Consider the following 19,992-nt stretch of genomic DNA (forward strand, 5'->3'; position numbering starts at 1 on the left):
AAAAACAGGGGCAGCAAGCATACTACAGACCTGAACATTGTGGCACATAAACTTACTGTAACTGAAGCCCCGTGGAGCCTTTTCCTTCGAGCAGATGCTATCCTGGAACTCTGTCAGCAGCGCTTTGTGGTCACCCGCACTATCTGGGAAGGATCTGGTCTTGCAGTTCCAGTACACAGCCAGACACTCCAACACAAGCACCTGACAAAAAAAGGTTTATGGAGCTTACTGTGAAAATGATACAAGGAAATAAACATGAGAAAATTTATTTACTGAAACTTACTTTTCAAGAGGCATATTTATTTTTTATTACAAAATTACGAAAGCAGTTAAAAACGTATCAGATTCTTTAATATTTGCAATAGCTTTCTGTCAGTGAGCACACATTGTAACTGTTACTTGAAGCTGCTGGAGTAGTCTAGTATGTAATAATGTTCTCTGATTCCAACTCCTAAAATAAATGTCATGTTTCTTTCACTCTGGAATTTATTTTCTGTCTACAATTACCTCACTAGGTAAATAAGCTTACTAGGTAACTGTAGTTCTAAGGTAAACTTTAGGATTGCAAAATTACTCCACCTGCAATATTTTCCAAATTAATCACATTCAGACAGTAATTTAGGTTAAATAAGAATTTTTGCTCCAAAGATCATGTGTTTAAGAATTATTATTTCCTCAATGACCACTTTTGACATGTCTAGTTCCATCTTCAGATCTACAACATGCCGCGACAATAACATTACTATGACAATCTGAATAATTGTAAACCAGTATACAACTTTAAACTATCACGTTATAACCAGGTCACAACCTTCTACATAACTCCTGGAAATAATATTCTGTGCCTGAATCATACAAGCATAATGACAGCACCCTCCAGTTATAAAACACAGGTGCCACACTGACTTGTCGAAAACATAAAACAGAGTAATTAAAAAGTACATCGCATCAACAGTGTTCCCCATAGGGGTAGCGAGTTCTTCCGTGCAGCCATCACGGTTATCACCCATCAGGAAAGACTGAGTGAACTTGCAGCCGAAACGATGATGGGCAGTTTATGCACTTGGCTAACAGGTGGCATTAGTGAGCCATTACATTGATTATTAAATATTCTTTGAAATACAATATGTACTTACTGGAAACTGACACAGAATTGGTTATTATGTAATGGAAAAATTATCTATCAGCCTAAGCAAAAAGAATTATAAGGAATTACATACTGTATTTTACAAACTATAAGACACACCTTAACATTTAAGCACTTTTTTAACAAATAACATTTTAACCATTTTTTTATTGGACTGCAAAGCCAAACTAAAAAAATTCTTAGTTTATAAAACCAAACTGACTTCCCTCAAAATCATTATCTGAACTTTCTTCTTCTGCTTCTTCTTCATCTTTGATGTCGTCGTCATCGTCATCATTGTCCTCTTCATATATAAGGTGGTCATCACTGCCATCAAGAGCGTTACTTATGCCACATTTCTTTAAAGATTTAACAATAATGTCTTCTGCCACTCCAGACCAAAAGTACTTTATACACTGACACACTTGTTTGATTATAGGCTGTTTTGAAGATCTCTTTGCCAAGAATTCATGTTGGGTTTCACCCATCACCCATTTGTTCCATTCCTCTCTCATTTACACTTTAAATGATTTATTTATCGAGACCTCAAGAGGTTACAATTGTGAAGTTAAGTTCTCTCGCATTAGCACCAAGCTCTGTATTTCCTTATCTCAATTTCTCTTTCACAGAATTTTTAAAATTACTACTTAACTGATCTAGCACAAGATGGGAACTCTTCTTCAATAAAGCACCTTTCCTTCTCTCCCATACTCTGTTAATCAATAATTTCATTCCAGCCTCAGCCATCCAACCCTTGTCATATACGTGAACATCACCACCTAGCTGTATTTTAGAAGATTTTGGCATTGTTTTGCGCCTGAAAATGATCACCGGATTAAGTTTAGTACTGTTAGCACAACATGAAAGGACAACAGCATAGTGCATTTTTTCATCTCCACTTGTTTTTATAGTTACAGTTTTAGCACCTTTCATGGCAACAGTTCTGTTACTCGGCACATCAAATGTCTGAGGACTTTTGTCCATATTCGTTATTTGGCTTAGTTCCACCCTGGTTTTCTTCCAATGTTGAATAATAAAGCAAGAGAAAAATAATATTTTGTCTTCATATTCTTGTGACATTTTCTGAGATTTTTTGGTTTTGGTTCACATGCTACATCCATGACGCTTCAGAAACCTGTAGCACCAACCAACTTCGCCCTTAAAGTTTGTTAAGTTCCACTGTAGCATTAGCTTACAAGCAAATATGTCAGTCATTTTTGTATTAATTCCAGTGCCATTTTGACAGTGTCCTTGGATACATTTCAGTACGTCATCATCTAGTTTTGGCCTGTATTTGCACATTTAGTCTTCCTCATTTTTTTCAGATCATCTTTACTAGCCTGCCAGTCACAAACAGTTCTTTTTCTGTTGGTGGAGGGCCGAAATGCCACTCAGCTGGTCTGTTTCCAATTTGTTCTGCATATACTATTACTTTCAATTTACAGCCAGAATCATATGGACACCTTTTACCTTTTTCCCTTTATGAAATTAGCTACTGACAAAAATATTGTACTGTTACTGATAACACAAATCACTTTCTAGTTCACTGGCAGCATAGAAGGCAATGGCGCATCATAGGCTAGACTGTGTTCTGGACTTGTGATGGCAGGGTGGTAGGAAGGGAGACAGTATTAGCAAGCTTGTGAATTCCAGCAACTCATGTTTCTCACATTGGTGCACTACTGCTGCCAGTTGAATCCAATGCTGTCAGGTAGACATAGGTTTCCCGCAGCATCGAATAAATGGCCATTTTTAAGACTGATGAAAATGTTAAATTCAACAGGGGACATTTTTATTTCAATTTTGAGTATAAGACAACTGAATTGTGGAAGCAATTTTTCGAGGAAAAAAAAAAAGGAAAGGAAAAGGAGTGTGTCTTGTATTCTATAAAATATGATAATAAGAAAGAAAGAAAGAAAAAAGAAAAAAAAAGAGTGCATTGAGGTGTGCATGGGAGCATTATCGTGATGCAATTTCCACAAGTGGTTTTGTCACAATTCTAGTCATTTCCTTTGGATTGCTTCACACAAATGGCACATAACTTCCAGGTAGTTCTCCTTACTGACTGTAGCACCATAAGACATGAACTCGTGGTGCACTGATCCCATTGCAATGAGAGAAAACAGTGGTAAAAATTTTCACACGTGACCATATTTGTCGAATTTTTCTTTTTTTTTTTGACTTGGGTCTCCATAGGGAGGTCTGGGCCTCTGTTTTGATGTCACACCCATATACCCATGTTTTGTCACCTGTTATAACCTTGTTGAGCAGTTCTGGACCAGTGTCAGCTCCATTCAGCAATTCCTGAAAAATATTTGAGTGACATCGTTGTTGTTTTTTTTTTTTTTTTTTTAAAAAAAACAGCTTCAGAACACACTTTGCTGCTATGCATTTCATGCAAAATACATAATGCTTGGCATGAGCCAAAGGATATGCTGACACCATCAGCAACCTCTCTTATTGTGATTCAGCAATTTTCCAGAACCTTTTTTTCACATTTTTGTCAGTAATTTATGTATTATGGCATCCAGGGTGGTTGTCATCTTCAATGTCTTCTCAACCCCCTATGAAATGTTTCTACCACTTGTAAACTCACAGTCTGAATGCAGTGCTGCACTTTATTCCATTTTTAAGCAAAATTTAATGCAAATTCTTTGATCCATCATTTGTGGCAATATAAAATCACTGAGCACTTGAAAGCAGTCATCAGGAATGTGTGTACCAACTGGAGAAAACAATTGAAAAGCTGATGTATAACGCCTGCGAAATCAAAAACATCCCTGTTACTTTTTTTATCGCATTTTGTACTTAGCAATAAGGAAAACTATTCATTTGGTAATCATCCTGTGTCATTTGTTCTGGCCTGACCTTTTTTGTAAGTCTCACAACAAAATCTGTGATGTCACTGTTTTCTCATGCATTACTCTTGTGGTTCCAAATGTTTGTGTCTACTGGGAGAATGAAAGTGGTTGCACTGTTCTTCGGTTGCTGCACCCCCGCCTCGTACACAGCCATGATTCTTTTTAAATATTCCTCTCCCTCTTAAGGTAGCACAGCACGAATGTCACAGGTGAACCCAGTCTTTCGGTTTTGTGAAGATCTGTTAGACATTTTGGCACTTACCATGCACAAAACCTCTCTGTGATAGTGTTAAAAATGGTTAACTGGAAATATCAGGCACATTTTCAAAAAGTTCTAAGAGTGTGAACCACGACTTATATGCACAAATTTTTTAGCACGTTCACATCTGTGCAACCAGCATCGAATTTTTTGTGCCTATCCATCAACACACCACCCACATACACACAACACATTTGGTGACAAATCTCAGCAGCACTGACTACTCTTGATTGCAGGAAGCAAATAGCAGAACATATGTTGTAACTGGCTGGAGCTGCAATAGCACTGTCCATTTTGATAACTTACTCAGAAATTAAACAGAGAGCTGACTATCACAATGTGACCTTTGAAGTCTCCTTTTCCAACCACATAACTTCCAACAACCTAAAAGCATTTGTTTGTTTCTAATAGTCAATCAAAGGTTAATTTACAAATAGCACTTATAAAATTGGAAAAGTGTATCCCTTGTGCGAGTTTGGTCACCGAGATTAAAGTACATAACATAACTATTCAGAAGTTGTACGACTGACCTTGTAGAACATGGGTGAGTCGTCTTGCACAATGCACTCGTTCCATTTGTCGTCGGTGCTGTGCACCGATAGATTGTGCAGTGTCACACCCACCGAGAACGGCCGCTGTGGGCAGGTGTATCTGTCTTCGTACCGAATGTGGATGTCATGGATGTACACCTGCACGTTCTTTATGATCTGTGCCGCCAGCTTCTCGGTGAATGTACTCGGCAGCTTTTCCTTATCTGTGCAAGTATATGATGAAAAAAAATCTGTATTAAATCTCTAATCGAGCATTGCACACACACACACACACACACACACACACACACACACACACACACACGTGAAACTGTTGGGAGACAACATTTTAGACAAGTCACAGATTTATCTGAACAGTACAAGTGCTCAAAAACGGATGGACATTAACTGATGAAGATGTAGATTTAGGTCAGCTGGCATCACACCAGAAAATGTTAAAGGATTAGACTCTAAAAACTGTAGATAGACCATCTGAGCTATTTAACATCTGAAGGATTGCAGAGAGGTTTATTTCATGACTCCTTCAATACAATCACGAGCAACATATGGAAGCCTGTAAGGAATTTAAACAGCTGTGTCAAAAGATCCAAAGGTTGTCACTGGCGACAGATGTTTTCTTCACGGATATGATGGAAATTCTCCCCCCCCCCCCCCCACACACACACACACACACACACACACACACACACACCCACACACACACACACACACACACAGGTGGATGGAGGCTTAATTATAATGAACGAGAAAGGTAACAGTGATCGAGGAACCAGTTATCACATACACCGAAGCACGGAAATGCCTTTATAGCTGTTTTTCAGGAACACTTGACAACATTCATTGACGTTGACTGGTGTTCTGACTACTACAATAGAAGTACTGCCAGAAAAAAAGTGAATGAAAAACAGAACCAGATAAAATTGGATGAGTATTTATTACAAGTGAACTGAATGCAAGTGATATAAAACTTACTGTGTTTTCTAGATAAGTAGAGGTTTTCATTAGTAACACATTAGTAATACAACGAGTTGTATGGGAGTGCAAGCTTCCTTGGTGAATTTCAATGATAAAGTCTTCTCGGGTTATCAGCTGAGTCAAGGCATCATTCTGCACAGAATCCGAGATGACTTAATCATTAATGCAATGAGGTTTCAAATGTGACACACAGAATATTTCATACAAACAGTAAACATTAGTTTCTGGTAAAAATATGTGTATTTTGGATTATCTGTGTCTTCTGGAGACTTCCAGGATGCACTTTATAAGTGCCAGAAATGTTGTGATCTGTGAATTTGCCCCTGAGGGGTCTATTTCGAAGGTTATTATGCAAATTAGATCTAATTTTAACTAATATATTTTGTGAACTTTCGGATACCACCTTCGATACACCAAAAACTGAACACAGGCAGAGCTCAGCCTTTTACCTTTCTCCTTCTCCAGCTTCTTGGCCTCCTCGATGCGCTGCAGCTCGGCCTGCTTCGCATCCTGCTTCCACTTCTCTTCCTTCTCTGCATCATATTTTATTTCCTGATTTGGGACAACCAACAGAAATAATCTCTCAATGCTCGCTATTACGGGAGCACTATACAAGTTGCGCCATGGGATTTTCAGCACAAGTTTCCCTGAAACAATAGTAAAACCAATCACAGTTTCATCTTTGGATCATTTTACTGATCTGCTTCATCATCATCACCATCCTCCACATCATCCTCGTCATCATGGATAGCAGAAGGGATCTGATATCCTTGACATCAGTCTGTTGTAGAATCTTGGAACAGAGTCTGAGCTCAAACATAATGACGTATCTCATACAGAATGACCTCCATGCCAACCACATGATCAAAAACTTCAGTCACGCAAAACCCAACTCATGTTTTTAATTACTGTTGTGTCTTCATTTATGCATCTCCTAGCTCTACGTTTCATTATTACATCCTATTGCTTTTTCAATAATTTGCAGATATTTTCAAATTTGTCCTGTAAGCCTGCATTACAAATTGGTGCTCAACTGCATAAAAATTAAATAGAGCAAATAAATAAACAAACATGAAAATGGATGTTACATTATATCACGTGCTCTGCTGTACTCATAAATGACTCGAGACAATCAGTATAACATATTTTCACAATAACTATTCCTTTATTTATTCATTAACATACTATGTTCCATAAATCTCACAATAAAGGACTATGCAACAAGTGAAGTTACATAGTAGTGAGCAGAATTAGGCCTATGTCACTGTTGACTACAGCTATAAAGAATACTCACAACAAATTACGAGGTGCTAATCTACTCACTGGTAATTACGTAGATTGTTTCTAGATTACTTTCCGTGTGTAAATGTATTTCCATTACTCCTCCACTTTTACTATTCAGCAGTTGTTTTGGCACGGTAGTTCAAAGCAAGGGTGTACATAACCATACACAGAATGCTGTCTATATTGGGAAAGTCAAACCCTTTTTAACATGAAGCCTAGAGTAAACAGAATTACATCTTACTTTATTTTGTAACATTGTGTGATCATGTTGCTACAGACTGCAATAGAGGTAGTCAATGAAAAATTTGACAACATTGCTGGTTTAGATCAGGGCCACTACCTATCTACAATTAAATTCAAGTTTACACCAATATTTAGAAAATAGAATCAACACTAAACCAAAAAATATGGCATAGAGAAGTTAGCTAGAAAAACTGATTTCATAAAAAGAATACCTAAATTTTGAGAACAGCATCAAAAACACATTATTCAGAGGGGAAAAGACACCATTCCTCTTAAAAATAAATGAATTGTGATGGGTTAATTATAAAGAGACGACAAGCTTTAAACATCTGGAATGCAGATAAAAAATTATAAGAACAGGTAGAATATTACCGAAGCCAGGAAACCTGAATCAAATGAGCCATATTTTAAGCAGAACAACACATCAGACTTTTGTAAAACACTAAAAGATTGTTTTAAAAGTACAAACCACCAAGTTTGCACATTCAAAGTTCAAAAACATGAAGACAGCTCACAACACTGAGAACGGCAGAATACTTGCAGCCTACTTCAAAGAGTTATGCAACTGCGATCAACCACAAGAAGACTGATTTTCATAACACAGTCCAAATGCAATGAAATTCAAAGTTGTTGACAATAGAGAAAAATCAGGAAACAAAAATAACAAAATATGAGGAGAAGACAATACAGTTCCTGAAGTGCAGAAAGATTTGTGGCAACATTATTCTATGTCTAACAGAAATCATTAATGAAATTTCGACAACAAATAGCTTACCACCAGAATGGACTTCAGCATTAATATATGAAAAGAAAACAGAGCCTAGCAATTATAGAGGAATTACCCTGCTACCAGTCATATATAAGATCTTGTCTGGGGTATTTTCGAAGAAAACTTAAAGAATATTCAACCCACAACTACGCGAGTATCAAGCAGGAGTTACGACAGGAACATCTTGTATAGAGCAACAATAGAAATGAGGAAAATTGAAAACTTGAAAATGTGATATCTTTTGTAGATTTCAAACAGGCCCAGGACTCAATTTCTAGAAATGCACTAATCAACATTGTAATGGAATTTGGACTGAACAGTAAAACAATATAAATAACTACATAAACTTCAACACACATAACACAGCGTAAAATTTATGGGGGAACTGCCAAAACATTTTGAAATAAAGTCAGGTGCGAGACAAGTAGATGGTTTGTCACCTCTACTTTTCAACTGCACATTAGAGAAGATAGTGAGAGAATGGTGAAAATACATCATTATTACGGGTGTTTAACTAGGAAGAAACACAAATCATATATTGTTCAGTTTTTGGAAATAATATGGCATTAATTACTGACACTCTGCAAAGTACAAATCACAAAACCACAGAAACAAGAGAACCACAGATACAAGCAAACAAAATATGACTAAAAATGTCATTTGTAAAAAGCAATATTCATGGCAAATATCAATGATGCCCCCATAAAATCTTAAAACCCATAACAATACAGTATCTAAAACAAACTGTTTTACACAGCTAGGAGACTGGATAATGAGCAATACAAAAGAAAGATAGCAACAGAAAATACAGTACATAAAATGAAGTGTGTTCCATATGTCAAAAAAAAAACATAGATAACAAAAAAATTTTCCTGGGACACAGATCTAAGACACTATCAAACAGGGTATGAAAAACTATATACAAAAGAAACACCAACAAGATTTGGGGATCTTGAAAAACTTGAATAAGTTGAAAGAAGAATGTCACAGACAGCTCTATTTGAAATTGGAAAAGCTATCTGGTGGACAGTTTTATGGACACACATACTGAGCTGATAACAGACTAACCAAGCAGATCTTAAACTCACTAAACAGCTACAAAACCAAACTCACATGGTTCACTGAAACTGACAAAGATATGAAAAACATTTCAGTTAGAATGGGAAAAGGAAAGACATTCTCAAAGAGTGAAGGAAGCCTGGGAGCAATGAAAATTAGACACAAAGAAACAAAAGCAATGGTGATTCTTCATACCCTCCAAAAGGGTTATCCAAATAAATTATTCTGTGTGATGTCTGCTGGTTATCTGTTTTAGACTTTTGCACCACTATATAAACCTACACTCTGAACCCTACACAAGAACATATAACTTAGATTTCCATTATTTTTCTGAGGACATGCTGAAAAGTTCTCAGTATTGGTTGAGATACTACATGTTATGCATGTTACTCAGTGGACTTTCCTGCTTCAGTGATTCAAGTTGCAACTCTCTGCCACATCCAACATGGCTGTGTGAAAAACAGAACACCGTAATAGTGTTTCTGAAAACACGAACTCAGAGTTCATCCAGATACAGAAATTCTCTCCTTCAGCAGGACAATAAACACACTGTCATGAATCATCCTACATACAGTCTCGACTTGGTCCCACCTGATTTTTGTCTTTCTCCAAAACTTACAGAAAACCTTAGAGGTCTCCGCTTTGATAGTGACGAAGCATGCAAGCAGGAGTGAGGTTGTGGTACCACCAGCAAAGTCTAACAGATTACAGTGACAGTATCAACAAACTGGTCTGTCGTTTGGAGAAATGTATTAGTGACCAGGCTATGTCAAAAAATACATACGTAAACATGAAGCATACAGATATAGAATAGTAATAAACTTTACTTAATAAAGCTTTTAAACTTTTCACATAAGAAATTCAGCATGGCCTCCTATGTTAGGAATTTTACCTGCAGGTCAGTATAATGGGAAGTGAGCGACTTTAGCTTTTTGGTTACCATATCCACCTCCTGGTGCTAGAACTAAAATCCATCAAAACTGTTAGATTATTTTGAATTTTTTTCTTGAAAAATTTAACTTTCATGCTCTTTCAGTATGTACTTCCAAAAATATCTCGTCATAGTGACATGATTCTGTTTTGCTGTCAGAAATAACTCAGTTTTATTATTTCTAATCCTTTAATCATGTTGTTCAGTAGTATAGGCAAGTGACTTCTAAAGAGGTACACAGAATGTAGACACTAAAATGACTCACAAAATGTTACACAATCAAGGTTTATTTCGATAACATACAATAGTTATCCAATCTTAACAAATTATTTAATAAATACCACTTTTATTCTGCAATATACTTTCAGAATATAATGCATTGTAGAAGGATATCTTACGCCCCAGATTAAAATCGTAAATTCCATTCTCCTTAAGGTAAAACTACAAATCATTACGCAGAAACAAGTGTGACTGTGTGTGTCAATCAACTCACACTTTTTTACTCTTCATACTGTGTTGTATTTGTAATTGGTGGATGAATAAACAAAGAAACAAACTATAATGATTACCTATCGAATCTCTTGGTTAGTGACGCTATATGATGTTTAGATTGTAGTGAAGTTACATTTACGCACAACAGAATAATTACGTTTAGTACAATATTTTAAGTGAAGCTTAAGAGGACGGGGGTAAAACAGAGCAAATGACACAATGCGATAAAGAACATTACCAACGTAAGTTTACAAAACCACGAAAAGGTAACTTACCTAAATGTCCGTACACAGTTCTCACCGGCAAGTTTAAGTCATCAAGCGCACTTTGTTTTAAAATTAAGTCTTGTAGGACGACATCACCTGATAAACAACAATATTAAATGACATATATATCAAGTACAAAAGCAATACATAACCTTATGGAAAAAGTCTGTTTACAACAGCGCTACGCAATAGCGCATTTGCGACGTACCGCAATGCGGCTACTCACCTCCAAATATTCCAATTTGCAGCTGTGATCGGTCCAAGTTTTCGACGTAGTCTCCAAGGAAACGATTTAACAAATCTGCTACAACGCTTTCAAAAACCATCTTCACAGATCAGCCACACAGCACTTTCAAAACTAATTTTCTAAAAGTAGGTTGGAACAGCGCTAAAGTTCATATCACCACGCCCACCAACGCCGTTGCGCCAATGAGTGATACATAACTTGCTCTCACTTCTATAATTGTCGGTGACGTCAGTTTTCCTCATACAAAAACTATGTAACAGAAGAATCATTTACAAATGTGAGACATTTTATCATCATGCTCTGAGCGCAGACAACAGCACTCTCTGTCTCTCTGTAGTACTTAACAGATGACAGCTGATAATCAAACCAACCACGCTAAACACTCGTCTAATGAATAGATACCTCTCTGGTTTTCTACAACGCAATCACTGGCGACGCATCATCCTCGTTCCTCTTGAAAGAACTGTGTTATCTTATGTAGGGCAGGTTTCGAAATATAACTCCTATTACAATAATCATCTTGATTGGTAAATAAATTCTACAAAATAATTTGTGGTTCAAATAAGATTTTGCTTCGTGAGGTTCCGGTAACTTTTGAATTTCAATAAAATTATTAATGTTTCTTCTCTAAAAACTTAGTTTTTTCATTGAATTATTTCTTCGTATATGAAACTCTGTTACATAGCAGTTCCGCTACGCCGTCTCGTAAATATAATTAGAATTCGTGCTCAAACAGTCATTCATTCACGTAGTGTTACAGCTTTTTACTAACTTTGTTGCTGTATAATGCAAGAGGGAAATTAGAGTTTCTGATTTTTTACGTTATTTATAGGACACTCGTTATAGAAACAACAAATGTCTTCCCACCACTGAACGCGCTGAATTGTAGCTATAATTGTATCCAATTCAAGAACAAGGCAAGCTCAAACGTAGCAAATCATTTACTTGCCTAGACAACACTTTTAATGTAAAGGCGATTTTTTTCTTTTCTTACAAGATATACAAACAATACATAGATCCTACATGAAATGTATTATTTATTTATAACTTATATTTGATTTAACACTTTAATAAAATTGCCGAAAGAAATGTATTATTTAAGTACTATACAATGCTGGAGATCCAATAAGACCTCATGCGCCCAAAATTTCTGCTTCATTAATAAGTTTCTGTAGTTGGATTTAATAATGCATTTTAAAGCCACTTTTTTTAATGAAAAGGATATTTTGTTTTCTTTAAGAACTTATAGTTTAAGAAACATTGTCATTTAAGATAATTAAACTATACAAGATACAGTATTTTACAATTTGTAAAATATATGCCTTCACAAAGGCTGTACAGCCATTTTAGTTGTGACTGTTTTGTTTCCCAAAATGTATATGATTACTGGCAGAAAATATATTTCAAGTAAAGTTGTTTGGGTAACAATCATCTGAGGTTGTAATAGAAATGGTGGGAGAAAGTTGGGCACCGAAAAACCAGTCCATAAAAGTAGAATCCAACATAAATGCTCCTTAAAGAATGTCGATCTAATACATAGTATTAAAACAAATTTAATTCTTTTTATGTATGACTCTTGTGTGTAGTTTCTGTTTATAAGCTTTCATTGGAACATACGGGACATGTACATTAAAAATTTGCTGATGGTTTCTTACACAAGTTTATAAATAGTAGACATTAATCAGTCTTCGTTAAGCAGTCATTGGTTCTCATCTAAGCAAGCAGTAGTGAGTAGTTGCACTTGGCTGTCAATAAGCACAATGTCTTGGTCAGAAGAATTAAGTGCAAAGAACCTGTGTTGATGCTGACACTCATAGAACTATGGTAAATTCAGTACATGTCATAAGCAGTCTGCTTACTTAGCATACATGGCATGTGCTATGTGCCTGCACTGTCATGCGTCTTGCAGCTTCACTGCCCAGTTTCTTTAGGGGAAAATTAACTATTAACAATTCTGAACAGAAAATAGTAATTCCATGTAGGCATAGTTATATTGAATGATAATATTGTTTAGAAATATGTGCAGGTGCTGGTTTCCACTAACAAGGGAACACTCCCACGTCTAATTAAACGATCTTGATGAAACTTCTCGGGTAGTAGAGCTTGAAAAATAATGAACTAGACATATTTTCGTTTTTGTCTAATTTAACAATCCAAAAAGTATGAGATTTAGAGGGAATATCTTCGAAATCATGATATAAAACTTGAAATGTGATTAATACTCTTGAAAACTGTACAATCTAATTTTGTAATAATCTGATATTTTGCAAAACGTCCCATCACCATTAACTAATTTTGCAAAACATCCCATCACCAGTAATTATTTTTGAAAAATGTAAATTTCTATGAGAACATAAACTAAACAAATTTTCATGCCACATACATTCATGTGTTATAAAGACAGTTTCATAACTTCCATTTAAGGAAAATAAGCTGTACACACTGTGCTATTGCAGCATTTTGAACATACCCAGTTAAAATATCTAAACATTCATTATTATTCTAACTATTTATTTTACTTATTTTTGTTTTATGTCTTGAACTGTCATTTTATGTTTACATTCTCGTTTTTAGTTTACCATTTCATATATGTATATTTCGTAGCTCAAAATAATAAGTAAATCAATACCATTATACAAAATTATTTCAAAAAAATTTAATCTGTAACGAAATGTTTAAAATATAGCTCTTTTATACCACACACAAAGAAAGAACGAAATTTTTTAACATAATACACATGACATACAGCACAATATAAAACAAAGTTCAGCAGGATTCTCAAATTGTGACAGATGAACTTCTAAATATCGTTATTTGAATGAGGCATACTTCTATACAAATGTGTAAATCGAAAAATTTAAAAAATTATTCTACTCTTATTAAACAACATTTAAGCGATCTTAATAATAGATATGAAGATAAAATTAATAATATCGATAATGAGAAGTATTTTCAAAAGCTTCTAGTAGATAAATGTCAAGGAATAAAACAAAAAATTACCAGAAAATTGTCCAGCTTTTAATCTTCCAGATGATGACGATTTTTTTAAATCAACAAAACGAATCAATATAAAAGCTTCTTCTTGCAAATCAATAATAATAACTTAAGGAATTCATAAAAATCATAATATTGTTGAAACACAAGAATTCGTAAAACAAATTAAAGAATAAATAATCACAAAGTTAAAGAAGATTTTATTGTAAAGAAGAGCGATTAAAGTGAACAAGAAACAGTAATTTTAAAGGATAAGATGAAATACCAGAATTTAATTTTAAAACAGCTACTTATCTAGAAGATTATTATCAAAAATCAACAAAAAACTATTTACTGAAATGGAAGAAATGCAAAGGAAAAAAATCTGGTTGGTGTTTGTTTTATACAGATAGTTCAGATTTAAGTGTTAATAGACACAATTAAATTTATGGGGCTTCTTATACCGATTTACCAAAAGTACTTAGAGATAAGAAAGCTGTAATTAATGTAAAAACCAACATATCAAAAATGTTTTCTGTGGTCAATAAAATCTGTGTTATATACTGTAGATTAAAATTCAGAAAAAGTTAATAGTTATAAATATATTGGATTAGAATTACATGAAATTTTTGTAAAAGAGAAAATTAATTTTCCTGTTCAGTTAACAGATATTACAAAATTTGAAATAAATCAAATAAAGGGTGTACATAAAGTTTGGGAACACTATCAACCATTTATTGCACAAGAACCAAACGTTGTACAGATGTCATACATATGTCATTTTGAAGAGAAGGTCTGGAAGTTTTCTTTCATGTATATTGCCACAGCGTAGTTTGGTAATTTGCCAATAGTCAGCGATAGTTGCAAACATGACGAGTTCAGGTGCAACCAACAACTGTTTCATGAAATGGCCTCTGTAACATTATGTGATTGCCCCACCATTTTAAATCATTCACTAACGAGCAGTCGTTCGGAAACAGCTACAGTTAGCAAATAATTTCCTGTGGCGTGACGTGTTTATTCTGGAAGCGCCGTCAGAGATACAGCGAGCTGTTGACTTTGAAAGCCGCGGAGCGAAAGGCGGACAAAATAAAAACATTTTTACTCATTGTTTTGATGTACAAGATATTCCCGATGAACAGTTAGTCATTCTTCTGTTTCTTGTAATTTGTGTCAGGCACGCATGTCTTGCCACCGTATTATTATTGCTTAAAAAATATTATTTTAGTGTAATGTGAAAGTGCCATACTGCATAGCAGTAGATTCATGTTAGAAGCTATATTGTGGGACATGTATCTGAAAATGTTAAAAGATGTAAGTTCGTTATATATCGACTGCCATAAATTCAAAGTTAAATGGAACTTGTGTATGGACTAATTATTTAGTATAGGACCTATGTCTCACTACTTCATGACCATACATATTTAATTTTCTTTTACGTTTCTGCAAATTTTGATGGTTCACAGTCACAAGTTGTTTCGTCAAAATCGGACAGAAGTTGCATATGGCGAAATAGTTTCTCCACACCTCATTCTACTGTCAAATGCATGATAAACTTTGACCCCTTAGGAAATTCATGTTGAGCTATCCAAAAACAACTATATTTTCAATAGTAATTTAGCCCTGACCAGTAAAGGTATTCAAAACCACTACAATAACTAGTTATGTCTATTGGCCTAAAACACAATATATATCATAATGTGCTTTTCTCTGCAAATATATTTCCACCACTGATTATAGCTATATGTTAACACACAAAAGTAGCTATGTTGTTATACCTCCCCAATCAGCAGACCTCACTCCATGTAACTTTTTTCTGTGGGAACATATTAAAGATCTGATGTAGCTACTGCCTCTACCAAGTGATGTAGTAGAACCCCAGGAGAGAATATGGGAAACAACTGCCACAGTCGATTATGTCATGCTGGGACGGGTATGGCAAGAATTCTATTATCGTATTGCCATCTGCCGTGACACTCATAGTTCACATATCGAATGTTTGTAAAAAGTGACATCTGTAAAATGTTTTGTTCTTGTGCAATAAAGGATTGAAAGTGTTCCTGGACTTTATGTACACCCTGTATTTCATATAATGTTTATGGATATGAATACAATGAAGAATACATAAGGAATATTGTATATCCTCTTTAGCATACGAAAAATAAACAAAAAAACATGTTAATCTTCGTTTAATTTGTGAAGAAAATAATTCTCATTATTGTTAGATAAAAGATTTATCTACATTAATTAAATCACAAGCAACTAAACACAAATCGAAAATTTATCTTTGTATTCGATGTTTAAGATATTTTTATTCACAAGAAAAATTAGAGAATCATGAAAAGTTTGCAAAGAACATAAAGAAGTAAAAATAGATATGCTTGTAATAGGTCAAAAATTGGATTTGAAAAGCATAATGATTCATTAAGGGTACATTTCATAATTTATGCAGATTTCGGATGTTTGTTAAAAGATATTAACACTTGCCAACCAATTTCTGAAAATCATATATTAATAAATAACAAAAACATTTACCAATCCAATTCAATTATTGTTTTAAATATTCTAATGTAGATTATAAAAATCCTGTTACATATACTAGCAAAAATGCAACAAAAAATTCATTGAAATGTTAAAAGAATAATCTAGAGAAATTGCTAAAACATATGGACAAAATATTCCAATTTCGAAAACTTGTTATATTTTTGAAAAGAAATTTACTAAACAAGAAATGAAAATATGAGATCATTGTCATTTCAGAGGAAAATATCGAGGAACTGCACATGCAGATTGCAATCTTAACTGTCAAAATCCTAAATTTATTCCAGTTAATATTCATAATTTAACAAATTACGACCTTCATTTTTTATCAGGGAATTAGCAACAGATAATTCAGATATTGATGTTATTCCAAATAGAGAACAAAAATATATTTCCTTTAGTAACTGTTTTAGAGATGGCTAAAATTAATATTCTTGGGTATGTTTAAATTTACAGACTCAAGTAGTGACAAATTACCTTCTAATGCTACAAAAGAACAATTTAGAGAAGCAACAAAATATTTTGAAGAAGAGAATTAGATTCACTATTTAAAAAAGTAGTTTATTCTTCTTTATGGATTGTGAAGAAAACTTACAAAAATATAAATTCCATAGAAAACAATGTTTGTATTCAATACTTAATAAAGATAATATTTCTGATAAAGGTTATACTCATGGAAAAACAGTTTGGAAAAATTTAACATTAAAAATTTACACGAATATACAAGATTATATAATTAATTTGATGTTTTAATTTTAGCAGATATTTTCAAATATGTATGAGATACATGTTTTAAATCTTATAAACTCGATCCATTATGGCATTTTACAGCTCCAGGATTATCTTGGGATTCTATGTTAAAAATGAAAAAGTTTGATTAGAGTTAATAGATGATTATGAGATGATTTTTTTTCTTGAGAAAGTATTTCGAGGTGGAATTTATCCAAGTATAAAAAGATATGCTAAATCAAAAAATAAATATATGAGATCTTAACCAGACAAAACAATCAAAATATTAGGTGCAACTAATTTATATGGTTGGGCAATGCCTCAGTTTTTACATATTAAAGATTACTATGGTTAAGGCCAAAATCTTTTTATTCTGAGAAAATACTTAAAATTTTATATTGGAATAAATATGTTTATGTTTTAGAAGTTGATTTAGAATATCAAAAAAATTACAGTACTTTTATTAAGATTTACCACTAGCATCAGAAGGAAAAAGAATTATTAACAATATTAAATAATACAGGAAATTTTTCACAAAGTTATAAGATCTTAAACAATTTTTAACTCTTGAATTAACATTATACAAATTCATAAAACCTTATCATTTGAACAATAAGAGTGGTTGAAAAAATACATTAATTTTCGTACAGACATGAGAAAAAAAGGCAGCTAACGATTTTGAATTAGATCTATACAAGCTAATGAACAAATCAATTGTTGGAAAAGCAATGAAACATAGAAATAGGCATAATGTGAACAGATGAAAGAAAAACATGAATTATATTTGAAAACAAAATTATGCGCAAACTAATGTATTCTCAGAAAATCTAAGAGCAGTTCATACGAAAAAAATTGAAATAATATTCAATAAACCAGTTTATATTGGAATGAGTATCCTAGATATTTCGAAAATACAAATGTACGATTTTCATTATAATGTCATGAAATCAAAACATAGTGAAAATATTCATTTATGTTGTATGGATACTGATTTTTTTATTTATGATTTAAGATGTAAAGTAAATCGATAATAAACGAATTTGACACAATTAATTATTCAAAAGGTAATATTTATCGAATTCCATTAGTCAATAAGAAACGAAAATTGTGGAACAATTATTTTATATCATGTTATTGTATGATCGAAATATATTTTACCAACAAATTTTACACAAAACCATTCAACTTTATGATAACCTCCTTTTTATGATCTGATAAATTAAAGCTATTTTTATATTTTTTGACTGATCACATTTATAAATATACTTAGAAGAATTTTTGATATCCTTCTTACATTCTCTGCAAGTAAATGATTTATTATAGCAGCCATTAAAAAGTTCTTTAATATTTTCATATTTACTTTCCCTATAGTCTTTTTGTTTCTTTTTTATACAATCAATACCGCCTCTTTTTGAAGGCTTATTCTCTTTTGTTATTTTTATTTTCTTACATATTTCTTTTTCTTCATTGCACAACGGACAAATCATTGTATTATCGCTTTCCTTTTATAAATAAAATCAATTATTTGAATGAAGAAAGAAATATATATTAAGTTTTACTGTATATACATGGAGTCGCTTGTAGATCTTAAAAACAAACTTACACTTAAATATGAAGAAGTCTTAATAATTGTTACTGAAAATGATAATCCATGGTTATATGCAAATCAAGTTGCTGATATCTTAGGATATAAACGTTCTCATGATACTGTAAACATATGAACATTTCAACTGTGGTATATTGCCGCTATCTAAATATATTCATCACCATACAAAATTTATTATAGAAACTAGTTTATATCCTTTAGATATGAATTCACAAATATCATAAGCAGATTTTTTTTCAAAATTAAGTTTATGAAGAAGTTTTCTCATCCATTCAAAAACACGGCGAATGTAAAGTCAGGATTAATGTAAAATGATTCTATGAAGACCAAACACATCATTTAAAAGATCCAAATAAAATTAAGAATAATTACATGAAAAAAATCATTAAAAAGTGTGATAGAGACAAATAAGTTTTATGTGAAATAGAAGTGCAAATAGTTTATTACCATATGTTGTTCCTTAATTAAGTGATAGAAATTTAAGACCAACTTCTGTTGTTTTAAGATTGCATGTTTATAATTATGAATATTATTATATTGAAACACAATTTAAAAATGTGCAAAAACGAATAAATATTATCAGAAGAAGACATTTAATTGTAAAAACTTTTAAGAATTAATTATGTACCAAATTCTGTAAATTTATATCACCAAATGAAAAAAGACTTTAAGAAGTATTTGCACAGAAGTAATTTCAATACATTGGATAATTATTCATGGGAACAATGATAATACAACTGATCTAGCGACAACACATTAAAGAAAAATACTGTAAACCTTATGAAAATTTCAATAGCACTGAGATGGCACTATCTAAATATATTCAGCTTCATGAAACATTTTTAATGAACTTGTTTTATATTCTTTCTCGTTTCTTAGAATATATAACTAATTTTCCATGTTCGTTTTTCATAATTAAATTTTAAGGTACATTCCTAACAATTATTATACATGTCTAATACACAAAATGAATCAAAACAATTTGATTCCATTAATTCAAATCTAAAATTTTCAAATAACTCTGACATTAAGTCATTTTTATTAACCTTTATTTGATATCAAAATATACTGTATCTCCTT

The 19,992-nt window shown here is 33.0% G+C and overlaps 1 protein-coding gene across 1 annotated transcript in view; it reads right to left on the minus strand.

Moving 5' to 3' along the window:
- The window catches only part of LOC124719041 (vacuolar protein sorting-associated protein 13), a 447,369-nt gene extending 436,076 nt beyond the window's left edge, over positions 1-11,293 (minus strand). The window contains exons 1-5 of the mRNA XM_047244711.1: positions 11,043-11,293; positions 10,826-10,912; positions 6,222-6,419; positions 4,777-5,000; positions 57-201 (exon numbers count right to left, since the gene is read on the minus strand). Coding sequence (XP_047100667.1) covers positions 57-201; positions 4,777-5,000; positions 6,222-6,419; positions 10,826-10,912; positions 11,043-11,142 — 754 coding nt within the window. The 5' untranslated portion in view covers positions 11,143-11,293. The remainder of the gene's footprint in view (positions 1-56; positions 202-4,776; positions 5,001-6,221; positions 6,420-10,825; positions 10,913-11,042) is intronic.
- Between the last annotated feature and the right edge of the window lie 8,699 nt (positions 11,294-19,992).

The sequence above is a fragment of the Schistocerca piceifrons genome, chromosome 10, assembly GCF_021461385.2.
Source record: "Schistocerca piceifrons isolate TAMUIC-IGC-003096 chromosome 10, iqSchPice1.1, whole genome shotgun sequence".
NCBI classification, from domain to species: domain Eukaryota; kingdom Metazoa; phylum Arthropoda; class Insecta; order Orthoptera; family Acrididae; genus Schistocerca; species Schistocerca piceifrons.